At 36.8% G+C, this 25747-nt stretch overlaps 1 protein-coding gene across 1 annotated transcript in view; it reads right to left on the bottom strand.

Moving 5' to 3' along the window:
- LOC100892029 (cadherin-23) overlaps positions 1-12132 on the bottom strand; it is a 72951-nt gene extending 60819 nt beyond the window's left edge. Inside the window, exons 1-4 of the mRNA XM_030979174.1 lie at positions 12102-12132; positions 9422-9583; positions 3816-3935; positions 756-833 (exon numbers count right to left, since the gene is read on the bottom strand). Of these exons, the coding sequence (XP_030835034.1) occupies positions 756-833; positions 3816-3935; positions 9422-9583; positions 12102-12132 (391 nt within the window). The remainder of the gene's footprint in view (positions 1-755; positions 834-3815; positions 3936-9421; positions 9584-12101) is intronic.
- Positions 12133-25747: the final 13615 nt, after the last annotated feature.

The following is a 25747-nucleotide window of genomic DNA, read 5'->3' as shown; positions in this document are numbered from 1 at the left end:
TTACCATGTAATAATTTTTACTGGATGCACGCGATATCGGCGATCGATACCACCGATATCCTTTTTTTTAAATAATTTTCTTCTTTTTTTTTTTAATGATTTTTTTGATAATTTTTTTTGGGTGATAATTATTTGTTTTTCGTGTTTTTTGATAATTATAATCTGTTTTAAAAAATTAAAAAATTCTATAATTTTTTTTATTTTTTTAAAAAAAGTTTACAGTTTAATGTGCACTGACAATTTTTTTTTTTTTTTAAATTTCATGATATGTTAAAAATTATACGTCCGGTAAAAAAATTACCGGACGCATGATTTTGCCATGCATCCAGTAAATCTGTAAGATAACACAATTTTGTATTTTTGACAATTTTTGGGGCCCCATCTTATAAAACAGATGATGAACAGGTTTAATTCGTGGGTCCGTGAAATTGTGTGCACGCAGTACCTTTGAATTTGGTCTAAAACCATTCAAAGGTACCTTGTGCACACAATCCCTACCGACGCACTCAAACCTGTGCATCATTTGTATACTAACACACTAGCAACAAATTTCGAAAATTTCAAAAGCCTTGTGCGACACCTATTGAAATGTGCAAACATGATAATGACGTATTGGGCAGTTCGAAAACAATTTCTATCGGATATAAAGAAGGGTATTGAAATTGCTTCTGACTCGATTTTTCAAAAATATTTGCAATTGTGTTTACTACAATAAAAGTGATTTTTTTTTTTGCACATGATTTCTAAGAACTTACACGGGCTTTGTCCCTCTGTAACCTTCAATGTCGGGTCTTGTGTGTAGACAAACTGCGGAGCATCATTTGATGCTCTATCTGCAGAAACAAGAAACAAAAAACAAAAGAAAAGATGATGAAAAGTCCATTGAAAACAAACATTTCAAAGGTAGCATTCTGCAAGTATGATTTATTGTTAAAACAAACAGATTGCATTATTACCCTACAATGTACGTATGGTTCTGATACATTGCATGTCAATGAAAATATTCTGAAAATTTACCTTGATAATACCCCATTCACATACACAGTTTTTTCTTACGGATCGCCAACTCGTAGTCAATTGCAAGCATCCGTAAATAACTCGTCACAACTCGCAACAACTCGTAGACACGTTCTTAAGGATCCGAGAATGGAGAGGCAAATTTTTTTGACATGTCAAAAATCTTCTTACGATTGTCCACGGATTGATTTCTCCGTAAATAGCTCGTAACAATCTGTCACCATCAGTAAACCACTCGCAACAACACGTAACCATCCGTAAACTGCTCTCAAGAATCCGTAAAGGACTCGTAACAGAGTTTTGTAACGATTCGTTGCGGTAAGTTTACGGATTATTTACGGATTATTGCAAGCAGTTTACGGATGGTTACGTATGCTTACGAACTGTTTACGATTTGGGGAAAGGTATAAAAGCTGCAAATTCGATCACTTTATTTTCAGTTGTTATTTTTTTGCTCAAAATCGTAAGGAATCGTAAATACTCGTAACTTACTCGTAACTATTCGTAACAACACGTAAACAGGTCGTAATTAACACGTTATTTGCTCGTAGTTATCAGTGACAACTCGTAACAAATCGTGGACTGTTGCCGTAAATACATCGTAATAACTCGTAATAATCCGTAATAAACCGCAAAAAGCTTGTAATAACTCTTAAACTGGTCGTAAAAGTGGCCAAATCGTAAGGATCCTTGAAGATCCGTGAATTTGTGCGATCCGTAGTAAAGGACTTGTAGGAAAAATCTGTGTATGTGAAGGGGGTATAAAGAAGTACAAGCTGGATTTAGTATTAAAAATTGTCAATAAAAATGGCAAGAATGGTAGCAACAAGGGGACAGAGCTGATAAAACTGCAAAAGTGTCTTGTGGGTATTGTGATGACATGGACAAACATACAGGTCAGAAATTAATGTTTAATTCTATATTCACTAATCTGTTAGATATGAAGGTTAGAAGATGGCCTGTGGGGTTTGGAAGATGGCTGGAGGAGGGGGGGGGAGTTACAAAAAGCAGTGTACATTTCTCACTGTTCCTTTTTCTTTGCTTTCTCTCCCTCACAGCGCATAGGGACATATTTGTGATAGCTATTTATCAAGTTATCTTCTCCCAGCTCAGAGGATGACAACATTTTCCGACACAGCTCTATCCACTTCCATTCTATGGGTACATGGGTTGGTGAGCAGTGGTGTTCTGTTCCAAAGATTTTGTAGGGGTGCAGAAAATGGTGTATGGGGAGTGATGTAAAGGTTTTGTTAGTGTGATGGGTGGAATATGTTGCATATTGATAGTGAGGTTCACACATAGAGGCCGGAAGATTATGACCCCCCCCCCCCCCCCCCCAACATTAACAGACTAATGTTACAAGACATATTTATGTATATATCACAAACTTCCAACATATCCACAAAACATATACATGAAGAATGGTGAGCTGAAATGTGTTACATGGAGATGTAGAGGTCTGCATCTCTTTTAAAAACAATTATTTTCCACGTTGTCTGTTACTTAGAATATAACTACGAACTTGTACTGTACATGTTATCATGAAAAGGGGTTAGAGGTCATTTCTGCCAGCAAATTATCTATTTAACGCCCGGAAGTGATCCATAGTAATTACTAGCTTACGGTAACATTCTAAAGCTCCTGATTGCAAAAATGTCACATGGCACTATTCATATCTCAATTTCCTCGTCTACTTTGGAAAGTCACAAGAATTCCTCACACACTTTTAGAGGTCAAATCGTTTACATCGTCGCTGTAAATTGCCAGTTGGAGAAATCAAATGAGTAAACAGAAGAATTTAATGAAGAATCTTATTTGTATCATCGATTTAATGACCAACTACTTTACTCTGATTGACTGACGACTTTACTCTGATTGACTAACTACTTATACTCTGATTGACTGACTGACTACTCGACCGACTCGACTACTTTACTCTGATTGACTTACTAACTACTTATACTCCAATTGACTGACTTACTACTTGACTGACTCGACTTCTTTACTCTGATTGACTGACCAACTACTAATACTCTGATTGACTGACTGACTATTTGACTGGCTCGACTACTTTACTCTGATTGACTGACTAACTACTTGACTGACTCGACTACTTAACTCTGATTGATTGACTTGACTACTTTACTCTGATTGACTGACTAACTACTTTGCTTTGATTGACCGACTGAATGCTTTACTCTCTTTGATTGATGGACAACTTTTTTTTACTACATTATATTTTTTATTTACCTATATGTTTGCCTATATTATTATGAAGTTACAAGAAAACAAATTAAGAAGAAAATACTGCTTGTACGTGATACAGCATTTATCTTTAAATTAACATAGTTCTGTTAATATACTGTAGGCTTATCATTTAATAGGAAGAAATCTTTTTACATTTTTTAATCAAGAGCCTGATCAACTTTTTTAACATGTACATTTTATTCTGTAGAAAAAAGAAGAAGATTTCTTTAATTTTTTTTTTTTTAAACCCCAAAAGACCACCCCTTCTTGCATTAAAAAAGGGAAAAAACACAAACGATAAAGGGGCATGCTGAAAAAAATGGCAGTGCATGGTAAATAATGATTCTAGAAATAAGTTTTAAAATAAAACCATAATTGACATGGTTGATGTAATATATTTTGGCAGTAGAAAAGGATCTGTCACAGTGTTTAATCTCAAATTTAAAGAGCACTTCATGAAATGAGAAACCAAGTCGGCAAGTATAGACAAGAATGAAAATTCCAAACCAAAAGAAAAGAAAATTAAGATTTCCTCATTTTCCTGGACATACCTGTGCCACAGTTCTGCCCGGAGAACCCAGCTGTACACACGCAAGTAAAGGTTGTATTTCCTATGCTACCGGAACATGCTCCTTGATTGAGACATGGATTGGGCTCGCACGGGTTCTGACCTGAATAGGTAGAGAATATAATGTTCAAAGCATCAATAAACAATCAAAGATTTATAAATAAACAGTGTCTAATGAACATAGATGTACACACAAGGGGTATATAAGCTTCCTACATGTATATACTACCAGAATATGTTCCTCAGTTCAGAAGGGGAATGGGGTCTGTCCTGATCGTTAAACATTTGTCATTGCATTTGTAAATTACAAATTCGTAAGCATACGTAAAGTATACGTATCCATTCATAAACTTGTAAATGCCTTAATTGTTTCAATTAACAAACAAAGATTTGTAAATAAAAAGTGTCCAGTGAAGACAAGCAAGCCAAATGGTAGCAAAACATGTTCCTTGGTTGAAAAAGATTTTGGGGTGGCACGGATTCTGACTTGATGGGGAAGAAAAGAATATGATAATTCATAGAATTTGTAATTGTAATTGTACATGTATTTGGTAATTGTAATTGTCTTTGGTAAATTGTAAATTTGTAATTTGTAATTGGAATTTTACTTGTTAATTGCAATTGCAATTGTAATTTGATTTAATAAGTAATTGTAATTTATAATTTGCATTACTAATTGAAATTAAAAAAATACATCAGATATGCAACTCAAGAGCTAAAATTGTTGAAATATCAAAGAATAATTTAATATTCGTCAATGGAAAGTAACTACATGTATAGTATGTACTGGGAACCAAATACGTAAACAAGCATGTTCTACTGTATGTAACCAAACCTTTGTTCAAACATGGGTTAGGATCACACAGATTGTGATCTTAGTACGTATTAAGAAACATAAGTTTTGACAGTGCCAAAGATTATTCTATAAAGGAATTACACTTAAAATAATAATTAAATGAATTTTGATTCAAGTTAATGTATTTATCAGTTACATTTGCAGATATAGAAACTCCTTTGAGCTATAGCATGTAATCATTCTGGAATCTAAAATCTTTATAAAGTAGTTAAGATATTAATAAATATTTCAAAATAATATGACAATTTTAGAAACTAAACCAAGCCCAAGTGTGTCCCATTCAGTCCTACAGATGTTGAAACATATATTGTTACTCGACTGATATCCATGAGAATGATTACAATATAAAAAGGAATTTTATAAAGTACATGTGGCAAATTATTTTGGTTAAAAAACATTTCACTTTTCATGAGATCTGCTCTTTGATTATCAATCAAAGACAACGGTGTTAGTATTTGTATCAAACCTGGTTGATTTTAATCACTTTTGATATGTGATGAAAGATATTATAAGTATCAATTGCGAGGCGACAACATGAAAGCACATGGACTTTGTACTTTCTTGCCTTTGAAGACCATGATAAGGCTTTTTTCCCTTTAACCGACCTCTTCGTTTTCGAAATTCTAGATTGGAATCAACATGCATAACTGGAGTCTAAACATACATGTAAATGAGGAAGTGACTGGTCCCAAAAAGTTGTCTCAGTTTTCTAAAACATTGTAGAAGGGTGGTGTAAAATAAAAAGATGTATATATTTCACAAGATAATGTTAACAATGTAAATCTGGGGGCATGATGATGATGATGACTACGACGACGACGATGATCATGAATATGATGATCACTATGAAAATTCTGGATTATGTATCTCAATTTCCCCTTTATTCAATTATAAATCAATGGAATCTCTCATTGGTCAGCATAATCTTGGTTTAAGCTGATACACAATATGATACACATTTTTCTGAAGACTGGATCTGATATAATCACAAATTTGAAGAGCACACCAGCTATCCTAACTGGAACTTTTTTTTGTACATAGACCACCAAAACCAGAACAAGCATGAACATGAAAAGTAGCTGCGTGACAATTAAATTCATAATCTGATTAATTATATAGAGCATTTACATAAATGTAACAAAATCATGTCCTTAGAAATCATAAATTTCTTAAAATTACATGTGCCAGGATTCTTGTATACCCTCTAAAACTTATAGTAACTTTTTGACATTATTATAACCCCTTATTATAAAAGACTCCTAAAACTTTAAAGGAAATCCAGGTTCCAGGGTCTATGGGTTTAGAAACAACTAACAAAGTGTTTAAAAGCTAAGAACATTTGTTCATGAAACATATACACAACAAAAGAATGTCAGCTACTCTTAAAACTTCTTTACAGTGTAACAATCTACTTACACATAATTAATGGCTGCTATAAAAAAAAAATTAAAAAAAATTGTAACAAAAAGCTGAGGTAGAGGTTTCTAACCTAACAAGGGAGAAACAAATTATAAAGGTTTGTGGTCTAGCTGCGTCTATGACGAGTGTTAACTGTCAGGGAGATTTATATAGAGCATGACAAATGCCTCCGGTCACTAATTGAATGGGCCTTTCCAGAAAAACAAGAAAAATCTTCTCAGGCTGTAAAACAGGAATCCCTTTTATTTACATACTTGCTTTCTACAATTTCTTTCATGCTTGTAATAAAGATTAATGTTCTTTGATACCATTTGGGAAGGCACTTAAATCTAAAAGTGAAAAACACTTGTTTACATAATATGGAATGATACTTGGCTTCTAATATACATTTCCTGCTTGTAAATACATGTAGGTGTATGTTCTTGGATACAATTTCAGGAAATATGTAAATCCTTTAAAAAGGAAATCCTTTAAAAAGGGAATTCTTTTGTTTACAAAATATGGACCAATATTCAATTTCTTTTCTACTTGCAATTAGGTGTTATGTTCTTTGACGGCATTTCAGGAAACAGTCAAATCCTAAAACTTAAGTAGATCGATGACATTTGTAGGCAAATTGATATTTAATCGTTTTTGAAGAATCATATTTGTAGTTGAATATAGAGGGAAAGAGTGCTTGTCCCAATTAAACAGTGACTGCAGGCATTCATTCTAGATTTCAAAGATAAAATTCGTTTCAAAATACCTCCTGCATCGTACTTATAAATGTAATATAGAAATAACGTCCTGACCATTCAGATAATAAATGATATATAACAAGCCACCAACCCACACGGTTCCAGAGTGTAATGTATTGGAAAATGATTAGTTTGAGGGCATTTCTATGTAATCTAGCTCATAGATAAACTTAACACAATATTGATCCTGACCTAATAATCTGATAAAATTTAATAATGAATATTATTTTGATAACAAATTATGGAATGCACAATAAAATATTTCCCCTCATTAAACTAATAAAAATATGTTATTTTGTCTAGATAATATATCTTGAAAGGAATTTCACTTCCGCATTTGTATTTCTTTAGTTCTATATATTTAAAAGTGAATGGCAATTCACTAAGTATAATGTTAGTCCATTGTACATGTAGGTCAGTACATGAACAGTACATGCATGTACAGTATCACAGTTGATTGTGACAATGACATCTTACAGTTCTAATGTTATTGTATATGTTTCCTTTCTCACAATGTTGAATAAACAAGAAAATATAATGATACACTGTATGTTGCATAATTCAACACTCAAAAAATAATTCAATATTCCTTAATGAAAATTAACTATGTCCCGAGAAACAAACATATTAACAAGCAATCAAGTCCTACTGTATGTTACCAAATTTTTGTTCAAACATGGGTTAGGATCACACAGATCGTGAACCAAGTATTAAGAAACATAAGTTTTGAAAGTGCCAAAGATTATTATAAAAAGGAATTACACTTAAAATTATAATGACATTATGTTGGTACATGTAAATGGTTATCAGTAGCATGTGTAGATACAGAAACATCTTAGAGCTATATCATACCGGTAATCATTCTGGGATCTAAAAGTACATTTTCTTTAAAAAATAGTGAAGATATTACTAAAGATTTAAAAATGATATAAAAAGTTTAGAAACTAAACCAAGCCCAAGTTTGTAGAATGATTGGATGACGTCTACAAAACCTATTAAATTGTCAAGGTACTGTTGATTCTCTTTTTAAAAGGACTGCAGCAAAAATTGTCCCGGCCATTCAGTCCTAAAAATGTTTAAAACATTTATAGTTACTTGACTGATATCTATGAGAATGATTACAATAAAAAAAAGGATTTTCTAACGTAGCAAACTATTGTGGTAAGAAACATTTCACATTTCATGAGAATTGCTCTTTGAAAATCAATCCAGGGTGCTCATATATGTATCCAACCTGATTGGTTTTGATCACCTTTTGGTATGTAATAAAAGATATGATAAATATCAATTGTGAGGTGACAACATAATAGCTCATGGACTTTGTACTCTCTTGCATTTGAAGTCAATGAAAAGGCCTTTTTCTCAATTAAATTTCTCCATTATCCAAAATTCTAGATTGGAATCTACATGCATAAACTGGAGTTCTTAAACATACATGTAAATGCGGAAGTGATTGGTCCGAAAAAGTTGTCTCAGTTTTCTAAAACATTGTAGAAGGGTGGTGTCAAATTAAAAGATGGATATATTTAACAAGATAATATTTTAACAATGTAAATCTGGTGGCATGATGACGATGATGATGACAACGCCGATGATGATCATAATGGTCACGATGATGTTGATGGTGAAGTAAATTCTGGATTATGTACATTAACATCCCCTTTATTCAATTATAAATCAATGGAATCTTTCATTGGTTAGAATAATCTTGGTTTAAGCTGATACACAAACATTTGTCTGAAGACTAGATCTGATATAATCACAAATTTGAAGAGCACACCAGCCATCCTAACTGGAACTTTTTTTTGTACACAGACCACCCAAATCAGAACAAGTTTGAAATGAGAAGTAGCTGCATGATAAGTGCAGAAAATCAGATTATTTATACAATATTCACAAACATGTAAAATAATCATGTCCTTAGAAATCATGCATTTCTTAAAATTGCATGTACATGTACCAGGGTTCTTATAACATTACACACCTGACTAACAGAGAAAAATCTAATAATGATTTCAACAAAACCTGTTGGATATGGATGAGCACTTAATTATTTCAAAGTAATGCAGCAATAGGAATGATATGATGCATACATGCATTAAACCATAAAATGAACAAGAAAAGAAATGCATTTTAGCTCTATTTTTGTCACCACAGACAGTACGAAAAATAGCAACAATGGTACTATTGTATTCATTTATTTATTGTTTCTCAATCAAAAGTATATATAATTGTACGTGTGCATCCTCCATATTCTGGAAATTAGAGTAAATTTGTACACAAAGGCATCCAACAGAACAAGATGTAATACACATGTCAAGGATTTTACCAAGCTTTTCACTTTTAAAGATATGATAAAACATACCAGCAGTCAGAATTGCAGACGATGATAACATGGCTAGAACAAGCGCTATGGCACCTTGAATAGTGAGACATGTTCTTGTATTTGCACTCCTACAATATCCAAAGGTGACTTTAGGTTTAGGTGATGAACAAGAGATTGTTCGGCGACTGCTATGTTTTGAACGTGGCAGAGGTGTCTTTGAGGAAGCAGTAACTGTTCTCCTGAAGCTACACACTTCTGGTTGATCATGGACAGGTGATCTTTCTGGAAGACTGTTTGATTGTCTTTGGGGAGAACAGGGTGGGGACCTGACAGCCCCAATGTCTTGCTGATCATCTTGAAGGCATCGGTCTTGTCCTGGACCTGATGCAGGAGTGTCCTTGGTGGATGAGATGCTTTTGGTAAGATGGAACAAACTCCAAGAAGATATTTGGCAGATTACAGGCATAGTGGTAGATGAGAGGGATGAGATGTTAGGTGATGTATTGATGAAGGTGGTTATTCAAACTCAAAAACTGTTGTGTGCCAATAGAATCTCAACGCACAAAGTTCTAATATTGTCAGTAAACAGCCTTTGAAAAGAGCAAGGACAAAACTGTCACTTCCAAACGCTCCGAACCAATGCAGTTAAAAATTTCGTATATACCAAAACACACTATCCACTGTCTGCCATTAGAGCCAATAGAAAATTATTATAATAGACTCTCCAGTTAATGACGCCTCACTTTGACAGAAGCTAAATTATTCTTGTTATACGCACCATCTAGTCTTTGAAAAATGCAACACTCATTTCCAACTTGAGTTCATGATCCTTTGCGCTAAATCAAACTCCACTTGTCCAAAGAGTCTCTTGTCAGCAATGGAACGTCGATTGGGCCTCTCTTGCTTTATTATAATCACACAACTGGCATCACGTCAGTAATCGTATCAAGTCGCCGAAGATGGCGTTATCAACGCACTCATATGCCCACCATAAAGATAAAAGCATTATTTGATGCCTATTTTTGTGTACAGATCCAAATATTGTTTTCTGTGTAATTAGTAACATATACCTTGCCAAAATGCACTACGTTATTCAAAAACAATATTGAATTCTGCATCTAAACTTTTAAATATACATCAATTAGCAGCAAGCTTTCGTTTGGATCATGTCAAAAATTGAAGATGAGGGGCATCTCTTTTTAATCCCTGGGATGAAAAAAAAGAATTCTCACATGTTCTAACATTTTCATTGGGGCTTTTCTCTGACATCAAGTTAAATTTCCTTTCATGAACTTAAAAATCAGTGGATTGTGATGTTAACAAACTATCAATGAAAATATAAAAGAAACATTAGGAATGAGGAGAACCCTAGATACAAATATATATATTTATATCTTGTTTGCAACCCCAATAGGTTAGTGTGTTAATTTTAGATTGTTAGTTTGTTTTTCATGTTTTGGGTATTTGAATAAAAAGAAAATTCAATTCAATATGTACATCCCAACCAGAAGCATGGCATATTTCCTGCGATCAAGGGGGAACTGGCATCAAGAAAGACAGGGGGCATCGATCTTAATACTTAGGAATAATGTTCAGTACGTGTGAAAGGTTGTCTTATTATCTTCTTTCTTTATGGTTTTTTCTTCTTCCTCTGATCTTTAAAAGATGTTGCTTATCAAGAGGGAAGTGGAACATCCCCCATACCCCCGCATCTATTCCACTGGTTACAACGAATACAAAAAATCCACACATTACAAAAAAACATACAGTCCAATACATATGCAACTACAGTTCAATAATCAATCAGCATTGGCGTAGCTACCAGAAAAAATGGAAGGGCTAATGCAATTCCCTCTCTTTATCCCTACCTATATTGATAGCAAATACGTGAGAGAAATTTATGAGTGAAAGGTAGTAAAAGATAGAAAACCGTGCATGTTTTATAATTGATGATTGATTGATAATAATTTTATAATTTAAATCTCAATTTCGATACATGTACTTAAATTTAAGAAATATCAAACCTACTATCACATTATGGTTTTAATAGAATAATGAGATGTTACGCACACATAATAAGTTCTTTGAAACACCAAGTTCTCACATTACCTCTAGTAATCATAAGCCCCCCCCCCCCCCCCCACTTGGTATTTTTGATGTGTGTATTTTGGAGGAAACCTCCCCCCCCCCCCTTTGTTTTTTTTAGTTCTATTATAAAATTTAAAAAATTATACCAATGGCTGACCTAAAAAAGTTGACCAAACCCCCCCTCCCCCCCCCCCCAACGGAGCAAAAGGTCAAATTTTTCAAATTTCGAGACCAATACAAAAATAATGTCTCCTCCCCCCCCCCCCTCCCTTTATTCAGCGGCTGGCTGAGTCGTTGCAATTTTAGGGGACCAAATAAAAAGTGACCTCTTATCCCCCCCCCCCCCCCCCCCCCCCCCCCCGCTTATTCAGCGGCTGGCCAAAAAAAAGTGTCCTCTTACCCCCCCCCCCCCCCTTTATTCAGCGGTTGGCTGAGTCGTTGCGAAATTTTCGACCCGATTTAAAAATGTTAACCCCCCCCCCCCCCCCCCACCTTGAAAAAAATCCTGCGTACGCACCTGCATAAGCATCTTATATTCAAATCGGTAAGTTCCAAAAAACTTCACTTCTTTGTAGAGTGGAAGTACAAGAGCATGACTGAGACAATGTTTGCATGGTAGGCCTATATCCAAGCTTGTAGAATTCTGCCGATAACAATCTAGCATGGCATCATAATGACACCGGATAAAGTGTTCAAATGGTTTTCAAAGTGCTCTATGATACATTTATGTAATCAGGGCCCTGTCTCACAAAGAGATGCGACTGATCCAAATCAAATCAATCGCAAGTCCTCTAATCAACCGCTTATTAAAAATATGTCACTCCCCCCCCCCCCCTCCTCTACCTCTGAACGGGTGGACTTTCTGCCCTAGCATCCTGTTTATTGCACAACACCATCTCAAGGACAACTTTCCAATAGCGCATAACCCAATGCCTAACTGCGCAGACAACGGTCTCGATGCGAGAACCAACAGCGCAGCTAGGGAAGCAGCGAATTACGGGACATACTGCTACAGTTGACATGAGATAGCGCTAGATGGGATTAAGGGTAGTGCTTCTGATACAGTACGGCTTTAATCAACGGAAATAACCCCACATAAGTAGCAAGAAAATGTTGATGAATGATATCAATAGAATGAAAATGTCCCAATTGATAATTGAATGTCTGCCCTTTGCTTTGCTAATTCCCTAGAACTCTAAGAGAGTGAAATAAGATGCACGAGATGCGAAAAATCCCATTTTTGTCATATTAGTTTTCATTTGTATCATTCATTAGGTCAAAAGGCTTATATATACAAAACTAATTCGAGAAACGCCACCACACAATCGGCAGGGAGGGGTATCAATGCTTTTTTCAATTGTCGGCGCCAACGCCACACCCCTTCAACATAAGCAGTTCATACTTCTTTCCCTTTACAATGTATGGTCAATGATGTTTCAATGGTGGAATTGTATGGTCAATGGTGTTTCAATGGTAGAGTCTGTATAGTGAATGGTGTTTCAATGGTGGAATTGTATGGTCAATGGTGGCGTCTGTATGGTGAATGTTGTTTCAACGGTGGAATTGTATGGTCAATGGTGTGCCAATGGTGGATTCGGTATGGTGAATGGTGTTTCAATGGTGGTGCATGATGGTGAATGTTGTTTCAATGGTAGAGTCTGTATGGTGAATGGTGTTTCAATGGTGCAATTGTATGGTCAATGGTGTTTCAATGGTGGCGTCTGTATGGTGAATGGTGTTTCAATGGTAGAGTCTGTATGGTGAATGGTGTTTCAATGGTAGAGTCTGTATGGTCAATGGTTTTTCAATGGTGGAATTGTATGGTCAATGGTGTTTCAATGGTGGCGTCCGTATGGTGAATGGTGTTTCAATGGTGGAATTGTATGTTCAATGGTGTGCCAATGGTGTATTCTGTATTTGTGAATGGTGTTTCAATGGTTAAATTGTATGGTCAATGGTGTTTCAATGGTGGCATCTGTATGGTGAATGGTATTTCAATGGTAGAGTCTGTATGGTGAATGGTGTTTTTTTAATGGTTGAATTGTATGGTCAATGGTGTTTCAATGGTGGCATCTGTATGGTGAATGGTATTTCAATGGTAGAGTCTGTATGGTGAATGGTGTTTCAATGGTCGAGTCTGTATGGTGAATGGTGTTTCAATGGTGGAATTGTATGGTCAATGGTGTTTCAATGGTAGAGTCTGTATGATGAATGGTGTTTCAATGGTGGAATTGTATGGTCAATGGTGTTTTAATGGTATAATTGTATGGTCAATGGTGTTTCACTGGTAGTGACTTTGAGAAAACTAGGTGTCCCTTATACTTTGAACTACAATTTGCTCTGTGATTTCGCTTTATTTTTCGCGAATTTTTCTTCATGATCAACGTTTCAAAGCTGACAAACTGCAAGGAATAATATTCTAGCCCTCAGGAACAATAATGGATCTTTAGTTTTTTCTTCAATTTGGAGTAATTTTGGATCTGATATGTGTCTCTTTACCGTGAGTAATTGCTGTTTTGTGCCTGTGGTCCCACTCATATGACTCTGTGATGTACATTATTATACATTTGCTTACATGAACATCTGTTATTGTTAATTAAAGCAGCTTATAAATTCTATTTTATTACAAAAATTGAAATATTACATTATTAGGGGCACACCTTTAGAACTTTTATCAAGTTATTTATCTGATCGTAAACAATTAACAATTATTAATGAAGCTGCCCTTACAAAAAAATGTTCAATGGTATACCAATAGTATATCATTCGGAAGTACCACTGAAAATACCATACGGATTTGTCCCAAACTGAATAACAAAGAGATATAGTTCATAGAGTGTAAACATGCTGATACCCCCGTCAGTATTGAAACGATGTCAAAAACAGGCGCCTTCCTAATCAAAAGGGAAATCTCTAAAAGAAATTAACTCTTAGAATACCAGGTGTAATAATGAATGTATGGGATTTACTTGCAGGGTCTGAACTAATAGTGCTGTAATGGCACTGTATGGGTTGTCGTCACACAATTATGCAGAAACCACATCCAATCATGCAAAAACTCTTTTGATCTGAAATAGACTTGAAAGGTGTTTTGCGCTTCTTTTGAACAATGCACATATTTACCTTTCATGATGGAATGATATCACAGATAATAGGGACTTTTAGATTGAGTGGACGAGAACACGACGAACGCCGACTGATCATGCGTGTCAACGTACTCAACTGCCATGTTGACTACAATTAGAAATCTTTCAGATCGACGATATACATGCATGCAGGAAGTGACGAACAAAGAAAGAGGACAAAATATACAGTTCCTCATTCTATCCTCAACAATAGGCCACTTTTGTAATGTAACCAAATTTAATGCTAGTGCCTCAATACAAATTATTTTATTCACCTGATAAGAATAATAGTATTTCAATAGACAGAATCCGAACTGCATACATTAGTTGTTGCCAGGTTGGACAAACGTTATGGCTTGACCTACCTAGCAACACTTAATATATGCAGTTGCATTATGAGTATTGAAATACTATTAGTCTTATCAGGTGAATGATATAATTTGTATCGAGGCACTTCACAAAGACGTATGCATTAAATTTGGTTACATTACGAAACTGGCCTATTGCTGTGGTAGAACATCCCTGCTATTATGTAAAAATGTGTAGAACAGGTAATTATGCACGTGACATCTGTTCTACACATTTTTACATAATAGCAGGGAAGGGATGTTCCTTTGTCTACCTGAGGAACTATATATTTTATGCGCACGCGGCATATACTAGTACCGTACTAGATTTAGGAAAATCAAGGTTGACGCATTCTCGATCGCCGACTGAGACGACGTGACGCATGCGCAGTGCCTTAAAATGACGTCACACGTTACAGTCAAAGCTGTCGACGTGCAAATCTAAAAGTCCCTAATAAAGTGCGGTAACCCTTTACCGAGTTGCAACATACGTCATGTAATGCCTCAGTCACACCTTTGCGTATGGTGTTGCGTATTGCTGCGCTGTGCGGGGTATATTAATACGCAGCCGTTCCCAGCAAAACGCGGCAAATTTGAAGGTAGCAGTCACACTATTGCCTATCTAGCTCGTAGGTAGCTCGTATGCCGCTCGTACTAAGACTGCCTACGGTTGCCTATGACCACGCTATAGCTCGCTGTTGCTCATAGCAGTACGATTCAATACGCAGTTTGCTCGCCACATTGCGTATGTAACTGGTTCTTTGCTCGTGTGCTGCTCGCTAGCCGCTCGCACCAGCACGTCTCGTTGCGTCTCACTGCGTGTTCGCTAGCTTTAGCTCGTCTGTTGTTCGTACTGCTGCGTGCCAGCTCGCTCAACAGCGTACCAGCTCGCTTGGGCTGCGACGGTGTATATAAAAGTCATTTTGCGGGCTTAAGAAAAATCAATCTAATGAAAAAAAATGGCCCTGCAGCAGAGCTCTGCCTTGAAAAAGCTTAAGCTTTTGGTTCAGCTGGAAGAAGCAGAGGCGAATGATGTTTATTTATTAACGTTATGCAGCGCAGCGACGGTGGTCGGTGCTAGGCAACTAATCGCCGTGAGAGATCGAGAGCTAAAGCGAACGGCGTACGAGCTAGACTCGCAGCGTAGCGAGCGGCAATTGCAACAGTTCTTGCTGCTGCGAGTGGTAGGCGAGCAACAGCGCAACAATACGCGCAATCATGCGACCGACAACGAGCTCTGGCGAGGTAAATCGTGCAGGGAACGCAGCTATAGGAAGTGACACGCGCTCCAAAAAAAAGAGGTGCGTATGGTTGCGTATACTTGCGCTAAGCCACTCGCTGTTGCTCGCATTCACTGGTTGCCACTCGTATCCGCTCGTGATTTGACCTTGCGTTTGCTTGCGATAGTTTAGAAAAATTTAAAACTAGCGAGCGGCAAACGCAGGCCTTTGCGCTAGTCTGCGTATTGAGTACGCAGGGAGCACGTTTTATTGCGCTTTATTGGGTATGACTGCCTATGTCTGCCTTCGGGCAATACGCAGCAATACGCAAGCCCAATACGCAAAGGTGTGACTGAGGCATTAAGCGCTGCACTCTTCATAAACTAGCCACCTTATGAAAAGTGCAGCGCGCGCTTGTTACGAGTAATGGGAGTATATTACGAGTGTAAGCGAGTTCACCTCGAGTAGCAACGAATCAGTGAAAATTTTGAACAGGTTCAAAATTTTCGCTGATTCGTTTTAGCACGAGGTGAACTTGCTTAAACACTCGTAATATACTCGTAGCAACTCGCCACCTCATGAAGAGTGCAGCGCGAGCTTGTTACGAGTAATGCGATAATATTACGAGTGTAGGCGAGTTCACCTCGAATTACAACGAATCGGGGAAAAATGTTGAACATGTTCAAAATTTTGGAACTGCTCGCGACTTCGAGGAGAGTCATCGAATGTTGTAAAGAGTTAAGCAGGGCTCCCACTTAGCCGAGTTGTATTAGCGAGTTATGGCGAGTTGTGGTGAGTTTCCTCAAAGAGGCACTCGCAATAACTCGCTAACAATCCACTGAGCGGCGAATGCTTGCGAACGTATCGAATTTGGGGTTTCGCCAGAGTTTGTAAAATGTTGTAAAAGGTTGCAAGAAAGATCGCAAACAGTTTTCTTTGTTGTAAACAGTTTTTCTTGTCGCAAAGAAATTTTGAACATGTTCAAAATTTCTTTGCGAATTTATTTTTCCGCAAACAGTTGCAGGCGTTTGCAAAACAGTCGTTAGCGTTTGCAAAACAGTCGTAAGCCTTTGCAAACGGTTGTTAAACGGTTTTGCTCTTTGTTTTCGTCAGTTCTCTGTGTTTCGCCAAAGCTAGCGACCACGTTACCATATGGTTCCTTTATAAAATCGACCCATTGAGTACCAGTAGTTAGCAAAAGGTCTCAAACGTTCACAAATAGCGGCAAAGGATTGGCAAATAGTTGCTAATCTTCGCAAAAGTTGTCACTAACATTTGTTTACAGTCGCTAATAGTCGCCAACTGCCTTTCGCAAACACTTTCGGAGACATTCGCTCAAATGTTGCTAATTGTCGCTAAACGTCACTTAATGTCGCTGATTTTCGCCAACATTCGTCAGAAAAGTTGGCGAATCCAAATTCGCAACGTTCGCAAGCATTCGCCGCTCAGTGAGATAACTGCGTAACTCTTTACAACATTCCACGACTCCCCTCGAAGTCGCGATCAGTTCCAAAATTTTGAACATGTTCAAAACAATTCCCCGATTCGTTGTAATTCGAGTTAACTCGCCTACACTCGTAATTTTCTCGCATTACTCATAACAAGCTCGCGCTGCACTCATAACTCGTAGCAACTAGCCACCTCATGAAGAGTGCAGCGCGAGCTTGTAGTACGAGTAATGCGAGTATATTACGAGTGTAACCGAGTTCACCTCGAGTAACAACGAATTCACCTCGAGTATTAAACAACGAATCAGCGAAAATGTTAAACATGTTCAAAATTTTCGCTGATTCGTTGTAGCTCGAGGTGAACTTGCTTAACACTCGTAATATACTTGTAGCAACTCGCCACCTTATGAAGAGTGCAGCGCGCGCTTGTTACAAGTAATGCGTGTATATTACGAGTGTAGGCGACTTCACCTCGAATTACAAGAAATCGGGGAAATTGTTTGATAATGTTCAACATTTTGGAACTGCTCGCGACTTCGAGGAGAGTCGTGGAATGTTGTAAAGAGTTACGCTAAGCCATACCGGATTGTTAGCGAGTTATTGCGAGTGCCTCTTTGAGGCAACTCGCCACAACTCGCCATAACTCGCTAATACGACTCGGCTAAGTGGGAGCCCTGCTTTACGCTAAGCCATACCGAATAGTTCGCGAGTTATTGCAAGTGTCTCTTTGAGGCAACTCATCACAACTCGCCATAACTCGCTAATACAACTCGGCTAAGTGGGAGCCCTGCTTTAGCTGCTACCAGTGGTATTTGCCAAAGGGAAAAGATGTGTGTCATTTTGAAAAGGACAAAATTCAAAAGTACTCATTGCTTCATTTACATCTCATGTAAAGGCCCGATCGGGGATTAAAAAAATTATCTCAACATTTATCTGCAGCAGCAAAATAATTTAATTGTATATTCAGATCAATACATATTCTTTCACACGATAGGTAATAAGAGCTTCCATTTGTTTTTTTGAGAGGGGGGCGTTTCCAAAACTGGTCTATGCCTTTAAGCCCCCATTTTGTATCAGTCCCCAAATGCATGTCAGGCAGCCGCTGTTACCACCACAGTATAAGGCACTGGAGTTCGGGACGGGATTTTTGCAGTCTCTAAAAGTTTTCTTTTTTAAACATAATGGTACACATATTGCAATCAAGGGTCCTTTCGCTAATTAGGTTCATTTTGATAGCACATAAATGTCCCAATTTATAATTAAATGTCTGCCCTTTGCCTTGTTCATCCCCTGGAACTCTAAGAGAGTGAAATAAGATGCACGAGATACGAAAAAACCCGTTTCTGTCATTTTAGTTTTCATTGTTATCATTCATTCAATCAAAAGGCTTATATACAAAACTAATTCGAGAAACGCCACCCCACAATTGGCAGAGAGGGGTATCTGGTTGTTGTCAATTGTCGGCTTCAACGCCACCCCCTTCAACATAAGCAGTTCATACCTCTTTCGAACTGTTTTGAGGTTCTTCAAATATTATATTATTTATAAATAATTATATTTTAAAAAGTCTGAAGACCCTGTCGGAAAGTGATAATTTAAAATATGAATTATATTTCAACAGAAAGCTTATGTACCATAGACCCCCCTTCACGCGCACACACACACACACACACACACACACACATATGGTATGGCCGAAAATTGATCGAGAAAATAGACCTACAATACAATAACCTTTATCATGGTTACTGTCAAACGTTAATGTCCTGTCATAATCATATTGACTATAAACTGTTCCACTTTTTTTCTCTTTCTTGAACGGGGTCATGTAAGATAACAAGCCAGAAGTTTTATTCTTATCATACCATAGCCAGACATTGTAAAATCTCTATTCCAAGTTCAGCTTTTTTTCGGCCAAATGTTCTTATTTATGATGTGCTCTATGCTTTTGGTTAAAAGTAAAACCATCCGGTGTTTGATTGATCCCTCTCTACATTACATTCCACTTTATTATAACGGCATTTTTTTTCTCGAAATGAAAGAGTTTAATACTTTTTTGGGCTAGTTGTAAAGAGATAAGCCATGAAGTCTCTTTTACTTCGTAAATTATACTTTATCCCAAACTGAATAACAAAGAGAATATAAATCACAGAGTGTACACATGCTGAACGGTACGCCCGTCAGCATTGAAGCGATGCCAAAAACAGGCGCCTACCTAATCAAAAGGAGAATCCCTAAAAGAAATTAACTCTTAGAATACCAGGCATAATAATGAATGTATGGGATTTACTTGCAGGGTCTGAACAACAGTGCTGTAATGTCACTGTATGGGTTATCATCACAAAATTATGCATGAAACCACATCCAATCATGCAAAAACTCTTTTGATCTGAAATAGACTTGAAAGGTGTTTTGCACTTTTTATGAACAATGCACATATTTACCTTTCATGATGGAACGATATCATAGATAATGAAGTGTGGTAACCTTTCACCGAGATGCAACATACGTCAAAGCGGGAAATAACCAAGTCCAGAAGACTGTAAGCTGCTACCAGTGGTATTTGACAAAGGGGAAAGATGTGTGTCATTTTGAACAGGACAAAATTCAAAAGTACTCGTTGCTTCATTTACATCTCATGTAAAGGCCCGATCGGGGATTAAAAAAACGATCTCAACATTTATCTGCAGCAGCAAAATAATTTAATTGTATATTCAGATCAATACATATTCTTTCACACGATAGGTATTAAGAGCTTCTATTTATTTTTTGGAGAGGGGGCGTTTCCAAAAGTTCCTATGCCTTTAAACCCCCATTTTGTGTCAGTCCCCAAATGCATGTCAGGCAGCCGCCGTTATCACTACCATCACAGTATAAGGCACTGGAGTTCGGGACGGGATTTTTGCAGTCTCTAAATTTTTCTTTTTTTAAGCATAATGGTACACATTTTGCAATCAAGGGTCCCTTCGCTACCTGGGTACATTTTGATAGAATACAAATGTCCCAATTTATAATTAAATGTCTGCCCTTTGCTTTGTTCATCCCCTGGAACTCTTAGAGGGTGAACTAAGATGCACGAGATGCGAAAAATCCCGTTTTGTCATTTTAGTTTTCATAGTTATCATTCATTCAATCAAAAGGCTTATATACAAAACTAATTCGAGAAACGCCACCCCACAATCGACAGAGAGGGATAGCTGGCCTTTGTCAATTGTCGGCTTCAACGCCACACCCCTTCAACATAAGCAGTTCATCCCTTTTCAAACTGTTTTGAGGTTCTTCAAATATTATATTATTTATAAATAATTATATTTTAAAAAGTCTGAAGACCCTGTCGGAAAGTGATAATTTAAAATATGAATTATATTTCAACAGAAAGCTTATGTACCATAGACCCCCTTCACGCGCACTCACACACACACACACATATGGTATGGACGAAAATTGATCGAGAAAATAGACCTACAATACAATAACTTTTATCATGGTTACTGTCAAACGTTAATGTCCTGTCATAATCATATTGACTATAAACTGTTCCATTTTTTTTCTCTTTCTTGAACGGGGTCATGTAAGATAACAAGCCAGAAATTTTATTCTTATCATACCATAGCCAGACATCGTAAAATCTCTATTCCAAGTTCAGCTTTTTTTCGGCCAAATGTTCTTATTTATGATGTGCTCTATGCTTTTGGTTAAAAGTAAAACCATCCGGTGTTTGATTGATCCCTCTCTACATTACATTCCACTTTATTATAACGGCATTTTTTTTTCTCGAAATGATAGAGTTTAATACTTTGTTGGGCTAGTTGTAAAGAGATAAGCCATGAAGTCTCTTTTACTTCGTAAATTATACTTTATCCCAAACTGAATAACAAAGAAGATATGATTCATGGAGTGTGCAGATTTGAAAGGAGTTTTGCACTCCTTTTAAACAATGTACATATTTTCCTTTTAAGATTGAATTATAGATAATAAAATACGATAACCCTTTTCCGAGATGCAACAAACCTCATGTAAGCGGGAAATAATCAAGTTCAGAAGGCCGTGAGCTGCTTCCATTGGTATTTGACAAAGGGAAAAGCCGCAAAGCTTCTTTAAGTTCGTGAATTTTACCTTGTCCCAAACTGATTAACTCTTAAGCTGCCCCCATGCAATTCACCCAGTGCCACAGTGCTAATCCCTATTGTGCCCGCTACTAATCTCCTGTGTGCCAAGTTAATTTAGGGTTGGTTCAAGTGCGTGTAGTTTAAATTGTTACTATGTTTGATCCACTATAACATCTCATCTGTATATTGTATAAAAAATAATTGTACGTTAAAGTTGTAGGATATCTAATCCTCTTTCTGTTGATACCAATATCATTTCATGAATCTGTAATTTTGGTAAAGTAAATAAGCACTATCAGTGAGTTGTCAAACCAATCCGTTGTCTCATTTCCCGCACACAATCTGAGGGGCCATGATCAAAACTGACAAATTTTGATGATAAAATATCGCAATTTTCTCAGGAAAATCCAATGTAACGGTATATGTGAAGCACGCAAAATCAAAACAACAATAAACCCCCTCCACAAAATACAGTAAGCATTCATGCGTGCACACAATGCGCATCGCACAATAGGCATAAACAATTAGCTTGTGTACTTATGCACGAAAATGTGTCCGTGGCACGCGAGCGGATGAGAGTTTATGTGTGCATGGCAAGTCAACAGAAACCCGATCATGTGTGCGTGGCACGCCAGCGCATGCACAGAAAAGTGTTCTTGGCACGATAAGAGTTAACAAATAAGATATGATTCATGGAGTGTGCACATGATGAATGGTACCCCCTTCAGTGTTTGAAGCGATGCCAAAATAAGGCACCACATAATCAAAAGGGGAATCGAGACAAAAATTAATTCTTAGAATACCAGGCAGAATAATTAATGTATGGGATTTACATTACTTGCAGGTCTGACTGAACGACGGTGCTTTAATGGCACAGTATGGGTTAATCACATCCAAACAGTCAAGCACAAAACACTATATCTAAAATAGATTTGAAAGGAGTTTTGCACTCCTTCTAAACAATGTACATATTTTCCTTTCATGATGGAATTACAGATGATAAAGTACGATAACCATTTACCGAGATGCAACATACGTCATGTAAGCGGGAAATGATCAAGTCAACAAGGCTGTAAGCTGCTCCCATTGGTATTTTACAAAGGGAAAAGACGTGTGTCATTTTGAACAATTCAAAATTGAAAAGTATCTGCAAAATCCTCATTAACTACAAGACTTAGCAATTTTTAGCACAAAGTTTTCCCAAATGAACGTACGTAACTATATTGACCATCAAATTTGAAGAAGATGACTAATGCAGTAGTTTTTAATATGGTTAAAATGGTCCATGAATTTTCAAACTTGTTTATTTTATTGTATATGCATTTAGACTTTTAATCGAGGCAATGTCGTAATAACCTCAATTGTATCATATATGAAATTAAAGTAACCGAATTGAAATATGCTGTTTCATGGCTGCAAGAAGCCAGGGTTCAGATGTCAAATTAGTATAAAAGAAACACATATTCAGTCAAGCAAAGAATATTTTCATTCCAATGTAAACTATTTAAGCGTGTCTCCAAAACGTCGTACTGAAATGGAAGTGGTTTACGGGTCATGCTATTCCATAACCCATGTGTAAACAACAAATCCGTTTTATGAGATTTGCTGTAGCTGGACCACTGCCACTAAATACAACATTTCCGAAACATTTTTTAAAAACCCTTCCCCCGAAATGGGGGAGACATAGTCACAGTTATTGGAACTTGTGAAAATCATGATGGGGTGCTCCAAATTTATAAATGTATATTCAACGGCAAGGGTTGCCCTGATTCCTACAAAGGATACTTAAAATGACTTAAAATTAATTTTCAAAAGTCTTTGAAATGGTGTAAAACTAAAAGGAAGAAAAATTCCTTAATCATCATACAAACTGAAACACTACAGAGTACAGAAGTACTTACCAATTCCACTCAGTACTCAAAATTCCTTTGAACTGTCTGCATTACAACATGCCCAAACACTATATACTGGCCAAAATTAGGTGGAAAATAAGTTTTCGGCTCAATATTTTTCTTTTACACAATACATAATTCAATTTCATTGATATCAACTTGAGGGTAATTTAATTATCCATCTTATGACACCAAACCCATAGGGTTTTGAGATTTTACTTAAAAGTTGTCTTTCAAACTCGCGTTAAAAATACTAAAGGCATCCGCAATACAGAAATACACGTAAATGCATAGTTCCTGCACATACGGGCAAAAATGTAGTTTTGTGAAAATCAAATTAATAACTTTAGGATACTATAACCTTTTTTTACTGAAAATAGATATAAGCTTCTCCTTCGCACAAGATATTGTCCTCGTACATGATCAAATACCTAGAAATTTACACAAAAATGCATTATTCTTATTTTGATATATGGAAAATAACGTTTATTTGATAAAAATCCATTTTTTTGGGGGGGGGGGAATTACCCAAATTCATGATTTGTAATCAAAATTGTGATGTTTAATAAAGCCAATTCCGTTGAAATTGGTAACAAAATGTAGACAATTTAATTTCTTCCATTTGATATTTAACATCCCCCCCCCCACGGCACTAATGTCCTTTGCCAAGACATTAATCAACATATTGCCACACTCAACCCAGGTGAGGTAAAGGGGTATCTGGTAGGATTATTCCTTGACATGCACTGTGCGCTGATAACGGCTAAAGCTATAGGGTAATAATTTCCAAGACTTTTTGGAAGCGCATAAAGACGTTATTTGTTAATGCATTTTGCGCTATACAAGAAATGATTATTATTAATATTATTATCATAAACACATGGTGGTTCAAGGTTTCTTTAAAATATTATTGACACGATTTTTTTCCCGTCAAAATGGCCGCTTTTGGGGGGCAAATTGATGCTTCTTTATTAAGTTACGAATAGTGTCATAAAACATATAAACATATTGGGCAAGACAATTTAAATGTTTCTACGTAGTTTCACGTGAATGTATGTCTCCTTCGGAAGACGTACAGAACAACGTTTTCACCCTTTATTTAAGAGTAAAAGGGAAGTGAGTCACAAAATGTGCTCGTTCTATATTTATTGAAATCTTGATGGCGGCTGAATTGTTGATGCGAAAAAGAAAAAAGAGAGAGAATCCAATCAATGGAAGAGGAATGACAGGCATTTGAATTACGTTGAACATTTGCATTGCTATTCAGTTCACTGCACAGGACTTCAGAACTTATTGCGAACGACAAAAATTTGAAGGAAAAAAGGACTAATCAATGTAGTGTATAGTACGCTTGTAACACGCATAATGCAGCGGACTATCTGCAACGAAAGCCGTTTAGATTCTTAATCATTGCATTTCGAAGAGTAACGAGAGAAGTAGAAGATTAAAATACACTGTGTTAGATTATGATGTCTGGTAAACCGGTGTTTCTTCAAGTATGGAGGACATACAGCTTCGTGAGGCAGAATTGAGGGAAAAATCAAATGCATAAAAAACGGATAGAACAAGATAAACACGTTCCTAGTAGGATTGAAGTAAGGCAATTCCGTTCGTAGTACGTCCATCTCGTTTTAAGTTTGTTGTCACTCAGTCTTATAGCAGGACGGGTACATTTTCGAACTGGCTCAAAATTCTAGAGCACCCTTCCCGTCCAAGCCATTCTGAGCCCGTCCATGAGTTCTCAAACAGATCTTAAACAGTTGCTTCTACGTTTTTTTCCGTTCGCACACAGATTCAGACCGTTTGGCAACATTTTTCAGAACGTAGTGAGAACGAGTTTGGTGTGATAGAGGCTTCACTTGAATGTCTTGATCTGCCCAGCTTTAAGCGTTGAAGTTGAGCGGGAATTAGGAATGGCAAGAACGCGCTGGGTTTTTGTATAGCCCTCGAGCCAGGACGGGATTGCCCACGCTCTAGGAGCGCGTTTGAATGCACTAAGAACGAGATGAGGACAAGTTGAATTGTCTTTAAACGGGGTGGTCGGGTTACAAGCTAGTTAGAACACGTTGCGAACTAGTAAGAATGGGTTTGGAAATATTTGGAACGAGGTAGAACTGGTTAATAATGGGTTTAAACTGACTACGAACTGGCTTGGACTGACTGAAAACTGTAGCAAATTTACCCGATCTGAACCTGAAATGAACTGACTGTGGACGGAGTGCAGACGAGAATGACGTATTGAGGACTGTTTATGAACGAACAAGGATCGTATTATAGACATTATTTACACATTTTACCCCTACCACAACCCGTTTACGATTTTCTAGGACGATATCAGAACGTATTGA

This window comes from Strongylocentrotus purpuratus, unplaced genomic scaffold, assembly GCF_000002235.5.
Source record: "Strongylocentrotus purpuratus isolate Spur 01 unplaced genomic scaffold, Spur_5.0 spur5_scaffold_10, whole genome shotgun sequence".
NCBI classification, from domain to species: Eukaryota; Metazoa; Echinodermata; class Echinoidea; order Camarodonta; family Strongylocentrotidae; genus Strongylocentrotus; species Strongylocentrotus purpuratus.
This window is presented reverse-complemented; position numbering and strand designations above follow the sequence as displayed.